The sequence below is a fragment of the Rhizoctonia solani genome, chromosome 13, assembly GCF_016906535.1.
Source record: "Rhizoctonia solani chromosome 13, complete sequence".
Lineage (NCBI taxonomy): Eukaryota > Fungi > Basidiomycota > Agaricomycetes > Cantharellales > Ceratobasidiaceae > Rhizoctonia > Rhizoctonia solani.
Window position 1 is genome coordinate 1,608,480 of NC_057382.1, and position 13,624 is coordinate 1,622,103.

At 46.4% G+C, this 13,624-nt stretch overlaps 5 protein-coding genes across 5 annotated transcripts; 3 read left to right on the top strand and 2 right to left on the bottom strand.

Moving 5' to 3' along the window:
• Positions 1 to 307: 307 nt before the first annotated feature.
• RhiXN_07337 (kinesin motor domain protein) lies at positions 308 to 3,173 on the top strand (the record flags this gene model as incomplete). The annotated part of the gene is made up of 14 exons (XM_043327153.1): positions 308 to 577; positions 632 to 736; positions 793 to 836; positions 890 to 899; positions 1,150 to 1,263; positions 1,323 to 1,453; positions 1,505 to 1,640; positions 1,693 to 1,814; positions 1,861 to 1,888; positions 1,945 to 2,034; positions 2,096 to 2,402; positions 2,455 to 2,640; positions 2,688 to 2,792; positions 2,842 to 3,173. The coding sequence occupies 14 exons, from the start codon at positions 308 to 310 to the stop codon at positions 3,171 to 3,173; spliced, it is 1,980 nt and encodes a 659-aa protein (XP_043185625.1).
• A 367-nt stretch (positions 3,174 to 3,540) lies between these two features.
• On the top strand, positions 3,541 to 5,156 carry RhiXN_07338 (aspartyl protease; the record flags this gene model as incomplete). Its single annotated transcript, XM_043327154.1, has 9 exons — positions 3,541 to 3,716; positions 3,782 to 3,867; positions 3,934 to 4,055; positions 4,119 to 4,254; positions 4,303 to 4,362; positions 4,424 to 4,548; positions 4,599 to 4,700; positions 4,761 to 4,916; positions 4,977 to 5,156. The coding sequence occupies 9 exons, from the start codon at positions 3,541 to 3,543 to the stop codon at positions 5,154 to 5,156; spliced, it is 1,143 nt and encodes a 380-aa protein (XP_043185626.1).
• A 958-nt stretch (positions 5,157 to 6,114) lies between these two features.
• Positions 6,115 to 7,477, top strand: RhiXN_07339 (tungstate-binding protein; the record flags this gene model as incomplete). Its single annotated transcript, XM_043327155.1, has 6 exons — positions 6,115 to 6,423; positions 6,477 to 6,652; positions 6,707 to 6,803; positions 6,890 to 6,937; positions 6,988 to 7,053; positions 7,109 to 7,477. The coding sequence occupies 6 exons, from the start codon at positions 6,115 to 6,117 to the stop codon at positions 7,475 to 7,477; spliced, it is 1,065 nt and encodes a 354-aa protein (XP_043185627.1).
• A 2,042-nt stretch (positions 7,478 to 9,519) lies between these two features.
• Positions 9,520 to 10,967, bottom strand: RhiXN_07340 (Chitin synthase III catalytic subunit; the record flags this gene model as incomplete). Its single annotated transcript, XM_043327156.1, has 8 exons — positions 9,520 to 9,802; positions 9,863 to 9,972; positions 10,034 to 10,179; positions 10,235 to 10,301; positions 10,362 to 10,472; positions 10,526 to 10,629; positions 10,684 to 10,764; positions 10,823 to 10,967. The coding sequence occupies 8 exons, from the start codon at positions 10,965 to 10,967 to the stop codon at positions 9,520 to 9,522; spliced, it is 1,047 nt and encodes a 348-aa protein (XP_043185628.1).
• A 285-nt stretch (positions 10,968 to 11,252) lies between these two features.
• On the bottom strand, positions 11,253 to 13,340 carry RhiXN_07341 (RNA pseudouridine synthase; the record flags this gene model as incomplete). The annotated part of the gene is made up of 10 exons (XM_043327157.1): positions 11,253 to 11,346; positions 11,401 to 12,023; positions 12,082 to 12,161; positions 12,219 to 12,303; positions 12,360 to 12,438; positions 12,491 to 12,632; positions 12,688 to 12,769; positions 12,820 to 12,925; positions 12,975 to 13,060; positions 13,110 to 13,340. The coding sequence occupies 10 exons, from the start codon at positions 13,338 to 13,340 to the stop codon at positions 11,253 to 11,255; spliced, it is 1,608 nt and encodes a 535-aa protein (XP_043185629.1).
• Between the last annotated feature and the right edge of the window lie 284 nt (positions 13,341 to 13,624).

Below are 13,624 nucleotides of genomic sequence, written 5' to 3' on the forward strand. Positions count from 1 at the left end.
TAGCCTATATCTGAAATCTCTAAGCTTTGTCTTCTGATATTGACACCGCCTAACTTCGATCCGGACTTTTCGTTCCTGAGCTAGAATATGTTACCCGCCTAGAGAGATGTGTTCTGTACTTCAACTTAGCGCCTTTGTCTATAACACGTCTGTGAAATTTGCTTTGGCCTTCCATACCTGTTGTGCGTGGTGCTTCCCCGATACTTGCACGGTGATTCTAACACCTAGCCAGGGTAATCGTGTATAAATACTTGCCATCCACGTAATGTAAACCTGCTGCCTTCCACCAATTGGCCAAGAACACGATATGTCTCTATCCATCACTGCTATCGAGAAAAACCATATCATTTTGTCCAAGCTCATCAGGACCTGGCTCAATGACAACCCTCCTTTTGATTCTGTGCCTGAAGTTACGAGCAGGGCTGAAAAAAATGCTGAAGAACCCAAACAAGTTGTCACAGTTGCATTACGTACCCGCCCATTTCTTGAGAACGAAGGTGGCGGAAACGGAAAAGAGCTCTTGCCTGGTGTACACGCTCGAGGCCAAAGGATGTTTGTTCACGTTCCTTCATCAAAGGTACTTACTTCACATAAATGTTCCGAGTGTACCTGGTTCTATAACTGCACACAGTGGAACGGTCCAACAATCCAGCACAAGCCTTTTGACAGCGACCTGGCCTTTGGGCCGGAGAGTGGTAGCGAACAAGTATATGAATCACTAGTAGCGAATCCTGGTGTGAGTGGGCGCATATGATTCACATTATCCTTTCTGAGGATACTGGCTTTCCATAGCTCTTAGAAACAGTTCTGGGTGGCGGAGTTGGATGTATTCTTGCGTGAGTAGTACTGCGCTCAAACATGAAGGAGAAAATATTCATTCATCATCCAGGTACGGTCAGGTGAGCACGAGGAACCCCAAGGTATAATGGTATAATTTAGCTTTGATGCCAATTAAATAATCCTAAGACCGGATCCGGCAAGGTGGCTCACTCTCTTGCACAGTATATACTTCGCCGCTTGACGCCAGAAATTCTCTAACCACAGACATATACCATATCATCACTCGAAGAGATTATCTCTCGCAGCATTTTTACAAGAGCACAATCTTATGCATCTTCACGTTTTCCGAACTCCCACATCCCTCCTCAGGATGTGTTCACGGTCGGCATCAGCCTATACGAACTCCTCGGAAACAAGGCGACAGACCTACTCAGTCGAGGCGAAGTTGGAGACGGGGCGACTGTTGATATTGCTGAGGACAAGGTGGGTTGGTTAAATAATCATCCTGGGTAGTATACGAGTGGAGAACCGTTGGAGGACAGTTTGGAGAAATACGCGTGTCGGCCAAAATCATACCTGTGACAAGCCCAGAACAATTGGCTGGAATAGTTGCCACTGCCGCGTCCCACCGACGCACTTCCGCTACCCTCAAGAACGAGACTTCATCCCGGTCGTACGTTCAATGTTTTACTTTATCACCCCTAACTCTCTAAGACTATATTAGACACTGCATATTGAATATAATCATTTCAAACAATCTCGTACCATCTTCAGAGCCTGGACGCTTGATGATGGTGGATTTAGCCGGCTCAGAGCGCGCAGCAGATAGATCTGCTCATACAAAGGACAGGATGGAAGAAGTGAGTACCTATGTGATTAGCTATTTTCAAGACCAAGCTGATTTCTCTCAAGGCTCGATTGATCAACACCTCCCTCATGGCTCTGAAAGACTGTGTAAGGGGCCGTGCGTTAGTTGAGGTGGAGCGCTTGAAGAAAGGTGATGGAAAGGTCGGATTTCAGCATATACCCTATAGGTAAGTGAATTAAGATCCTTTTGATATGGTACTAAGCTTGGTCCAGGAGCTCGAAATTGACACTAGCACTGAAGGTATGTCGTCATACCTGTATACGGCGACATCAGATAGAGTTTGATTTGTTGTACAGCCCGTGTTCGATGTTGAAGCTACACGCCATTGCAAAATGGTGGTCATTGCACACGTTTCCCCTCACCTGGCTGATGCCTCACACTCTAGTGTATGTATTTTCTTCTGGGCGATTGCTTTTCTAGCTACTCAAGAGTATCCTATCCCTTTAGAACACTCTCACATATGTTTCACCGTTCCGCGTTACTACTGTGTCGACGCCACAAATTACCAACTCTGAAGCATCTCCAATCACATGGTCAAACAATGACTTCCGTACGTGGGTGGAAAAGACATCCTCCAAGATTAATGCTGTCAAATTGGCTCCCTTCGAGTCTGGAAAGCAAATGTGCGAGCTGGAGGAACAAATGTTTATACAGCGTTGCTTGGAATCGCAGAAAGATGAGCTGGTGGGAACGAGCAAGGCACTTACTGAAAAAGGTGCCAAAGCATTTTATGATAAGTTATGGGGGATGATCGGTGAGCAATTCTGATGTATTCCGGAGCAAGTCTGATAATACCTCATGCTTAGTCGTGGCTAAGCAAAACGCTCGACCCGAGGAGCTCCGCACATTGGCGTACAATCCTCCCTCCATGTGGTCACACTTTCAAGTTAGAGACTATATTGAGAAGGAGCTACCTTCGGTCGATCTCGGAAAACTCGTGCCAACTCTAGTCCCTAACCCTCGTCGTGGGAGGGACTTTATTCAAGACATGGGTATGTTTCAAGAATCTGTGATACCTGCTGTCTTATTCTGCATGTAGGTGAGGCTGAGTTTATCCTCACTATGACCTCTTCGAATAAAGAAGGAGAAACTATTGCCGTACAAGAAGCAAAGGCACTCCACACCAAGTTATGGAAGATTGAAAGTAAGTATTATGCTGAGCTCCTTTTTATAATAGACTCAAACAATTGAAGACGATACATGGAATGCAACTCGCGCGACAACCCTTACACAACGACAGGATCCAAATGCGGGCACGGGAATGGACGATATATTCCAATTTCTGGACGGACAGCTCGATAACCCTATGGTGTATGGCCCGGGCGCTAGCGGCAAAGCTGACAATACGATCCCGCCTAGTACTACTTCTCTCTTATTTATGGACAATACACCAGAGGGCATAGCAAGGCGCGATGAGCATATACGGCGATCTCAAGCACAATTCGAAGCCCAGAAGGCGATGCTAGAGCGTGAGAAGGCTATACTTGAGCAATGGAGAAAAGAACACACCGAAGGCGATAATTAAACATATAACGGCCGGCCGGTGTGTTCTACCGGTAACCCGACCCAATTTTAATTTAGATTTTCTACTATCACTGTCCAGTATTCTTGACGAGACCGAGGAGGTTCATGGGGCCTGAAATCATTACATGTAATGCCGTAGTAAACGTGTATATATTACTACACGTCTGCAACTGAAATTTGAATAAGGAGGCTGATTCGCGGTATTTAGACTAAAGTTTTATGCGCCGGCAGCCAGTAATGCCTAAGCTGTGTATGTCGGCACATAATCAATGTTGCCAAGCTTGTGAGGTCGTGGAACTCCTCATTGGCTAGGTATAAGAGCATGAAGGCTTGTGCTCGATATTTGTGTCCCTCGACTCCCCAGCAAAATGGTGTGGCCACTTTCTCTTGCGCTTCTGACCGCGACAGCCCAAATCAGTATTGCCTACCACCCTCCAGTAAAGATAAACCTATCGAGTCGTACAAAATACGATCGTTTAGTTGGGCGGGCTTTACCGAAGACGACCGTTCCGCTAGAGAACTACTTTAACGGGACTGATCTGCAGTACGTATATGCGTATTTTACCGTCACCTTAATGGACGAAACCAATAACAATACTTCTTGAAAAGGTGGCATGGGGAGGTACAAGTAGGGACCCCTCCGCAAATTTTCAGCGTTGTTTTCGATACCGGAAGCCTCGATGCTGTAATCCCAGGTAAGAGTTTATAAAGCTCTCACTACCAAAATGATCATGAATTGCTCTGACGTATTCTGAAATTAGACCATTCATGCAATTCCTGCCTAGGACATAGAACTTTCAGCCGCAATCTTTCCTCTACATTTAATGACTATAACGAATCCTTCTACGCTGAGTTTGCCACCGGCGTGGGCGTAGACCCCAGCGTGAGACATATTTTGTGCAGCATTCCGAAACAATAAACCAACATCCGTTTAATGCCGAACAAGATTTCCGAATGGCTTATTTATGCGGCCGCTCAGGATGTAGTCTCGGTTGCTGGCTTGCCTGCGGTAACCCTAGATATGTATCTGATTACCGACGAGAGCGCAGGATTTTGGGCCGCCCCGTTTGATGGAATTTTTGGTATGTCGATGATTACGCTCGTTTAATTCATATGAACATGTCCTCTAGGTATGGGCTATAAGGCTCGAGGGTCATTTTTCCAAACGCTGGTACAACAAGGGTTAGATCGTAAGCCAAGTCAAATTTACCACATGCATGGCATATATAATTATCGCTAATGTAACAAAAGCTGTCATGGGCTTCTGGCTAACGCCATTATCAATGGGGCAAGCAGAAATGACCCTTGGAGGTGTGGATGAATCAAAGATTCAGGGAAAGAGAGTCGACTACATACCTATTCCCGGTGGGGCTTATGTAGGCTCTCAGCTTACCTTACTACCTGATTCATGCTAACTCAAACAAAGGGCTTTTGGCAATTAGAATCGAGTCAATTTGCGGTCAATGGAAACACTAACCATGTGCTGAAACGGATTCGCCAAGTCTACTTCGATTCGGGGACGGCCAACGTAGGCTAGATTCCTTGAAACGACGTATATTGACTCACCCATCTTTGGTTATAACATTAGCTTCAGTTCCCGAAGGATACTACGGAAGCACTATATGCGTTAATTTCTCCCAAGATTAAGCCAGTTGGGACGAATGGCGCGTATGGTCTACCATGCTCCGAAGTTTCATCGATCCAAGCCCGGATAGATTTCACCTTTAATGACCAGAACGGAAAGGTACGTGTTTAACAACTTGTTCATCCTGCTCCCAGGTCTGAATACTAAGTTTTTCGCCAGCCTATTATCCTTTCCGTGCCTCCACAAGAACTGAGTGTTGGCCCGTTCACAGACAACGAGAGGATGTGTCAGACGCTCATAAACGCAGGCTACGACCAGAACTTCGTTGGGGGGAGTTTGCTCAAGCACTACTACAGCATTTGGGATCAGGGTAATGCACGTATGGGTTTCGCGTCATGAGAATAGTTTAAAATAAGACTGTTTGTTCGATTCCGAGCCTCGACTCATGTGATGCTTCCATATTCAGGAGGTGGTACTTCATTGAGTTACTGGTTCGAATCAGTTCGACCGAAATGTTTCTGCCATAGCCATATCACTTGTAGGCTAATTGATGTAAGCTGATTTATCGATAGAGTTCTGCTGAAAATTCGCTAAGCTTGCTCATAATCATACATCTCGAAACCAAGCGCTCAATGTATCAATAATCAAACATATCCTTGTACGCACTTCGCACTGACCTCTGAGCATGATCAGCAAACTTGGCCAGAGCTGCTCCTACTTACATTCGATTAGTTTGCAACATGGGACTGCCACATATTTTTTTAATCGATAAACAGTGATGCATTTATTTGCAGCTGCTCTCCGCCCTGTGGTTAAGCCGAGCAGAAGCCTCGCCTATGGGATATAGTTCAATCAGCGCCGTAGGTGTGATATGGAGAGATTGTAACCAAACACCTTGGGCAACCTTGCAAAGGGGCGACAGGTTCAGAACAAGGTCCTCGGCTGACGGCTACGTTGTTTCGACGGCTTCATTTCTATAGCGGAAGTAAGGTATTTTACATCGATTATTACTTGAGCACCCGGAGCCAAGCGCCCTTTACTCGGTTCCCACTAACTCCGGTGCCATTATTGATGAATCAGGCTAGACTAAGCTCTCTATTCGCTTTTGTGGTGATCCGCTCAATCTTATATCGAAAGATTCAATTTCTCGAATTCAGAAACTAACTTATCCTGGGTAGATGAGGGATGTGATGTCACAGTTGACTAGTGAATCAAGTGAACGAAAATACGCCACTGTCCTCTCAACCGTGAGGTGATCCGGAATCTGTCAAGCTCATAAAGGGTCGTCCCATGCTACCTTTTTTTTGCCCTACATTCGACCATCACTACAACTTCCTATCTACCCTGTGCCTCGAAAATGGTTGCAACTTCACTGGTCCTAGCTCTTGGTTCTGGGCTAGCTGCCCTTGCCCTCCCCACACAGCAGCCACTTATTGGGATTAATTTTGCTGATGAATTTAAAACGAGCTGCAATGTGAACAATCCAGCTGCCGAGAAGACTTACTACGGCGTAGGGAATAACAAAGATACTAACGCTGGTCAAGTCAAGTTGAGGATCAGCAATGGAGGTGCTGGCCTTTCTGGCCTAGTCGGCGCACTAGCGGATGAGTTTATCACGTACATGGTCAACAAAACAGACATCGACAAGCGCGTGGATCCGTTTAGGGTAGGTACTCATCTCTCATGTTTTTGCCTTCATTTAATCGAATGATCACATAGGTTGAATGGGTAAAAGGCGATACAACCGAGACGCTCAATTACCTGGCAACCGGCCAAGCAGACATTGGAATTACTTACAACAAGGCGGCAGAGTGCCAAGCCATGTCCGATAAGGTGGCCGCTCGTAGAGTCTACGGGTTTAGAGATCATTTCTATCTTGTTGGACCCCATAATAAGTAAGCGTTCGATGTTTCTTGATTGTCATTATACACTGACAACTCAATCGTTAGCCCGGCTGGCCTAAATGTATACCAAAACGGCACTGCCAACCAGACAGTTTTCACTCAATTTCAGAAGATTGTGTCCACGGGAAATAACGCGACTCATGTAAGTTAGATATGGTCGATTACAGTGCACATTTGCTTACCTGCAGCAGAGCCCTCCCACTCGTTTTTTTATCCCGGTTCGACAAGTCTGCCACGAACATTAAAGATTCAGAATTATTCGTTGCAATTGGCCAGGTGAGTTCTTAAAAAGTGAGAAAAGGGCGCGCATTTACCCAGGATACCAGGTGCCATGGGGTCTGGCCTACTCCAAGTGGTATCATCAATACATCATGTATCCGATAGATGCGCTTGTAAGTGGTCTATATAGTATCTTTTTGGTGATACGAACACTCATGGGAATAATAGAAAGCTGCAGCGCTCTTAGAAGAGTATACGATTACTGATAGGGGTACCTGGCTTTCGACTCCCAAGAACATAACAGAAATGTTAGTTCTCTACAACGAGGGAAAAGACGATGAAACACAAGATAACCCGGATGTAGTTGAAGGCCCGGCGGACCCCCTTCTAAATCCTGCGTTTTTCTTGACGAGCACCAAAATTTGCGAGGAAAACAAGGACCTTGCAGATGCCTTCCTCGATTGGGTGGTCGACCGTGCGCTTGGTCAGGAAGTTATTAAGGGTTACAGGAGAAACGATTCAGACGAGTGGCTCTACACTGGTGCGCCTAACCGTACCGACCTCCGAATCCAAAACTGCACCATCCAAGGATCTTAGGAAGTTAAGTGCCAATACGGACATTCCTGATAATTGATCCAACATTGCTTCTAATTTCATCCCTTCTTATCCTTGAATGTAATATACATAACTACACCTGAACAATAAATTCCCTAACGAGTGAAGTATTATCTTGAGCGTCCCAGTACTAGTACTAGTAGCGTTGAGAGGAATGATGAATGAGGGACCACCGATTCTTCCTCTGTCTGTTCCATTGCGTATATATATAGACTACAATAACTTGGACTTTAGTAGGCATTGACCCTTCGGCTTAGAGCATACAGTAATGAACAACGACATGCCAAGCTCGAGCCTCAACCCAGATTTATACGTTCCTACTAAAACGATTGCGCGCGAAGCTGCATACTTAGCCTGGGCGCGCTCGTGGCGTGAGATAATTATATATAAATGACTACGTGAGGTATCAGGGTATATAACACCGAGTACGATGGGAAAAGACCGGATAAGGTGGGAACCCGACCGCGAGTGAGGCTCGCAGATGGGTGGTCCAAACTATGCTCAACGGGTGGTGTGGTGGGTGGGAGAAAAAGAAAAAGATACGTCCCTAAGAGACCAATGACGCGAGAATATGATCGAGACCGCAAAGCAGGCGAGGAGAAGATGACTGAAGGGGGGAGAAGAAGGTGCGAAGTACAAACTGTGGCAGGACTCAACATAGTGGATCATCTTCAGCTAAGTCCTGGTTGTACGTCTGCGCGGGCTACGATGCACAACCCACTACCGTGTAAATGCATTAAGCTGTCAATCGCAAATTTGATTCAATATAGAAGATTTCCTCGATGAAACCCCGCACAGGCGCTGAAGTTTAGCTAGTAAGTCCACTATGGTTAGAGAACTTAAGCTGGGAATGATGATAGCCCCACGCCCGTCCACTCGGTTCAAGAAGACGTGATTCTCCTACACAGATTATCAAAACAAAGATGATCATTACCACCCCAGGTAGCAAATGCCTCTTTCTGAGCTCTTAACGAAAATAAACTTGAAGGGCCCAACATTAAGGTGACAGGTCACTTGTATTTCCGCCGCTTCGTATGACGCCAGTTTGTTATACCCTGGTCCTCGTAATGACTAAACTATAAAAGAGCCATCTCTTGTATAAGAGGGGGGGGGGTGTGGTCTTTAGTTTCGTTAGATCGCGCAAGTATTGATTGGGATTGATCCCGTATTGATATATTACCGGCAAGCCAGATCACAAATAGTCTGGTGGTTCAGGTTCTTCTAGCGCTCGGGGGCTCCATAGCCGTTTTAGTGACTCAAGGGCCACCGGGCCTATGTACTGGTACATGATTCTGTACTGAATGTCGTCAATGTACCGCGGTCGGCGCCCTGGGTGGTTCCTCACTATCCTCTATGTACCCGCACACTCCAGTGATATCGGTACCATATGGTCCTTCACCTGTCTCGTCTTCGGTCCCGACGTCAACAGTACCTTATAATTGAGCGATCTTAACTTACCCCAAATCTCTTGTACATCTCTTGCCTTTGATAAGAATGGCTATTTGGCGAGAGGGTGCGAGTCGAGGAGGTGCATACTGCCTTACGTACATGTACTATAGTTGAGGCACTTGGGACAAAATGCCCCCGCTGTTGTGTTCCGTTTATTTGGGCACACGAATGACGTATGTATGGATATATAAGATCTAGTACCATCGAGCACGCACATGTGGCGCAGTGTGTAGAGACTTTGAATAGGGATAATTTGGCGATTGAACGTTATGCGAGATCTCCAGATCTATTCCGTAACGCGTGTTCATTCCCTCCAAATTACTGATAACTTCAATGCCAACTAATTGTTCGGTGACTCGAGACCATGTGTCTAATTGAGAATGAAAGCAAAGTGCGGTATCGATATCAGGCAGACTCATCAAGTCGTACACAACGCAGAAAAAAAGACAAGAGGAAAAGAAAGACAAAAGATTCGATCAAAAATTATCCATGCTAAGCTATTTCAACAAAAATGGAAGGTCCGATGCGAGTGCCAGTCCAAGGGGTTATGTCCACCATCTTTACACTCAAATACACTAGCGACCATAACCTTGTCCCTGTGGAGGGTATCCATGGCCCCCATTGTAATACTGCTGTCCACTCACTCCGCCAACCAAGCTTGCAGGGTGGCCTTGATACATCGAGTTGGGCCCGTATGCGCTCTTGGTATCGTCCAAGCCATAATCGTTGTTGTCGGACGTGAGGAGGGGATCTTTGATCTCCCATACAGATTGCTTCGATCCGACGGAGAACTCGAGATCCTCTTTAGTGATACTATCCCAGTACTTGTAAACCATCATTACTGAGAGAAGCATACACCTGGAATGAAATAGTCAGCCACGCGGATAGAAGCAATGACGCAATCAATGATGGACGTACAATGTGTAGAAGAAAAGTCCATCAATGTAGTGCTGAACGGCGTCGCAAATCGTGACACTGAAAGCGAACAGGAGGACTTGTGCCACAGTAAAGAATGATGCTCCAAAAACCTGTACCGGATCATGGTTCGGTCAGGACTTGCCAAGGCCAGATGGTTGGGAGATCACTTACGATATCACCAATCGGCCATCGGTCGTCGAGGGTGCGCAACACGAGGACAAGTTGAAGCACGACATACACGACAACACAAAGGATTGGCCATAGAAGATACACGATGAAGAGGCCGATGGGCTTGGCGTAACTAAATCCAGCAAGGCCTGTTCACACGCAACGATGAGTTTTCGAGAGCGTGGTAACCAAAGTAGGACATACCTTTGAACGTCGCTATTGAGACGAAGAATGATAGGCCAAAGAAGATGAGACACGCGATTCTCAGGCCCTGCAATCCATGCCATCAGCAAGCATGTTCCATCCAGAAGCTGATGGAATGGAGACTCACCCAAAGCGAGGTAGGAGTGCCGTCCTCTGCAAATTGGAACCCAACAAACCCATTGATCAACAGGCATGCGTATGTTGCGGTGACGAGGCCGGAATATATCGCCGCGAACCACTAGAAGTCATATGTGAGCTTCAAAAGATATAGAATCTTTTATGCGTACTCACGGGATACACATTGCTGGATGTAGGGATGATTGCCGAGTCGAGGAAAAACGCCAGAAGTTCGATAACCATGAACATGTAGAAGAAATGTACAATTTCTTTGCGACCTGGAGATCATTCACATCAGTGGCATTTCCCGCCGTCGATCTTGTTGCACTAACCAACGGCGGTATATTTGCTTCTAATATGGTATATCATGATCGCAGTCATGACCAACGCAACGACATGCACAAAGCATGTCGCTATACACCCCAGGAGCGAGTCAGCGACTATCAGAAGCCGAGGTGAGCGAGTGCGTACCTGGTTGAAAAATAAGAGTTCCGTTGATTTCGACGTTGCGGCTATAGCATGTTGGCTCGATGCCCTGCGACTCTCCCACCAAGGGGCATACTATCAGACTCGCCGTGGAGCAGATATCATCAAACGAGCCAAACTCGAAGCCCATCGTATATGGGAGCTCCTTGCTACAGTACTAGTGTAGCAGTCGATTTTATTCAAGTCGTGTTAAGGCAATGGATACAGCAAAGAACAGAGGTGTGAGGAAAGGGAATGTCGGAAATCAAATGTTGCGGTCGGGCACAGAAGGAGACAGAGGCAGTGACCGCAGAGAAACCCGGACCCTGTTTTAAGCGCTGTGGCTATATCTTGGCACTCGATTCGCGAAACAACACGAACGTGCCTGTCTATTTCGGGCTTCATTTATCCAAACAAATCATTTTAAACTACACCCTCAACTCTGGGTCTCTTCTGGTCGGCTCCAAATCCAGCCTTCGTGCGCCCAAAACGGCATTTCCGTCTCAAATGACCACTGTGATGTCGTGTATCTGACAAGCCGTTCCATGAGCCTCCGTCCCTCAGTTTTGATGCCGAGAACTTACCTTAGTGCGTGTAAGAAAATGTAAAGGGACTCAGGTTTGGGGTCCGGTCGAAGTGGAAGGTAACATTCGGTGCAATATAACGAGCCATCCTCTGCGACAGCGACCTCGTCTGGGAGCTTGTCTTCGGATTGAGGTTGTTCTTCCGCAAACGATGCCATTTCCTTTACTCGATCAGACGTATTTGCATTCGCTCCGTCTTCTTTAATCCGCTCCCATTCCCGTTCGACGACAGGATTCAGTGCCTTTTTGGCCCGGAAGATCACGTCCCTCCACCGTCCCCAATCCTCGCTCTCGTCTTTTTCATTTCTTAGCCTGGTAATGATACCCACTGCTTCTGATGATAAAGGCACTGGGGACGACATTCCGATATCATTCCCAGTCTCTCGAGGCAGAGGGGTCCCGGTACCAGGTGTTGGTGTCCTACTCGCAGGTGTTGGCAAGGGCGTAGTATCCTGCTCGATCGCTATGTTGGCCAATGCACCAGCGACTCGATCCATACTAGCTTTGTCGGAGGTCTCGGGTAAAATGTCTGGCAATTTGAATTGACTGTTTGTTGGTGGTTGAGGGGCCTGCCTTTCTTCCGAAGGAATTACGGATATACCGCCTTTCCCTCCTCTCGGGCCCTACCAATCAAGTAAGCATTTAGATGGGAATAGCAAAAGTATAGGGCACGCGACGCACCCATACCCGTACGTTCTGATAGACAGGATCATTAGCAATAGAGTGTCCGATAAATTGCAGGTGAACTCGAATCTGGTGAGCTACCCCATAATTAAACATAAGAAAATCTCAACATATATGCGAAAAATGAGACGCACACCGTCCGGTAAGTGGTTGGCAGTGCAGCACACTTGTATTCGATACTGGGTCGTAGAACAGCCTGTTGAATATTGTTTTGGCGTGCTGGATTAATCAGTGTGCTAGCTTAGTGGATGGTATCCAATGCCTCAGTAACATACCTTGCCCTCGGGGTGCACAATATTCAAGCCCATCTGTCGATCTACGCACAACAGCGGTTGCTCGACTACAACTTGCTCCCTGCATAACAGACAGTTAGTCTTCTGTTAAATTTACGAGCCAAATACCATACTCAGGAAACTCTCCCAAACATCTTGCTATATATTCTTTTCGTACGACTCCGGCAATAAACTCATTGCAGAGCAGTCGGGCCCTTTCAGCCGTGAGCGCAATGATCATACATCCTGATGTAAGCCTATCAAGTCTGTTCACAGCTATAATTCAGTCTTGAGGAATGAAGCGATTAATACTAAGGGATAGACAACGTACTATATGGGATGGGAATACCGAAGTCTCGTTTGAGGATCTCGACAAGGCTATTCTTGAAGTATCTGCCCGTGGCATGTACAGGCTTGCATCACTGTTAACGTCTGCGTCGAGACGCAGAGGGGACAAACTCACAATACTTCCAGGTTTATCTATCACAATAAAGCCATGCTCATCATCCCTGTGAAGAATCTTCACGGGCGTAGAAGTCACGGGAATCTCATGTCGATGCACCATATTCCTAACAGCCAGTGAACCTCACAAATAGCCGTCCGATGAATAGAACTCACTCAATGCGATCTCCATTCTTGATAATTGTCCCAGGCTTGGCTACAACACCGTTTACGGTGACAACTCCTGATTCGAGAGCATATCTCTACACGGTTTAATACTTCCTTAACATTTGCTTAAAGAAATTGACTCACATAATACTCAATACTCCGGTCTCTAAACTCGGTTGACACCAATTCCAGAATCTCTCGACCCCACCAACGTTGTTTGGCCATTGTTCGATACGGATGCCAATACATCGGCACACGTTTCAATCCAGGCGTAAAATGCTCTGCTCCTGGCTTCCTAGATGTCTTGCTCACTACATCCTGCAGATCGTTGGGAGCGAGAGGATTGGGTGGCTTGGCCTCTTCTCCATCTGACATGATGACCCGAGGGTTGAAGTAGAAATGAAGTTTTCTTTTGGGGCCAAATACTCTCCAAAAAACCTGGACGGTTATTGTGGATGGTGGTTATAGCCAAAGATCTACGCTTAGTAATCGCACGTATGACTGGGAAATCAATCGATTGGAAATTGAGTGCATACACGAAGAGCGATGGTTCCAAGGCTGGAAACGAAAGTGGTGCGCACACTATGTTGGTCAATCTTAGAACCGAAACAGGAGTATCCAAACGAAGAAAGAGCACGGATTTTTTTTGATACAGGATT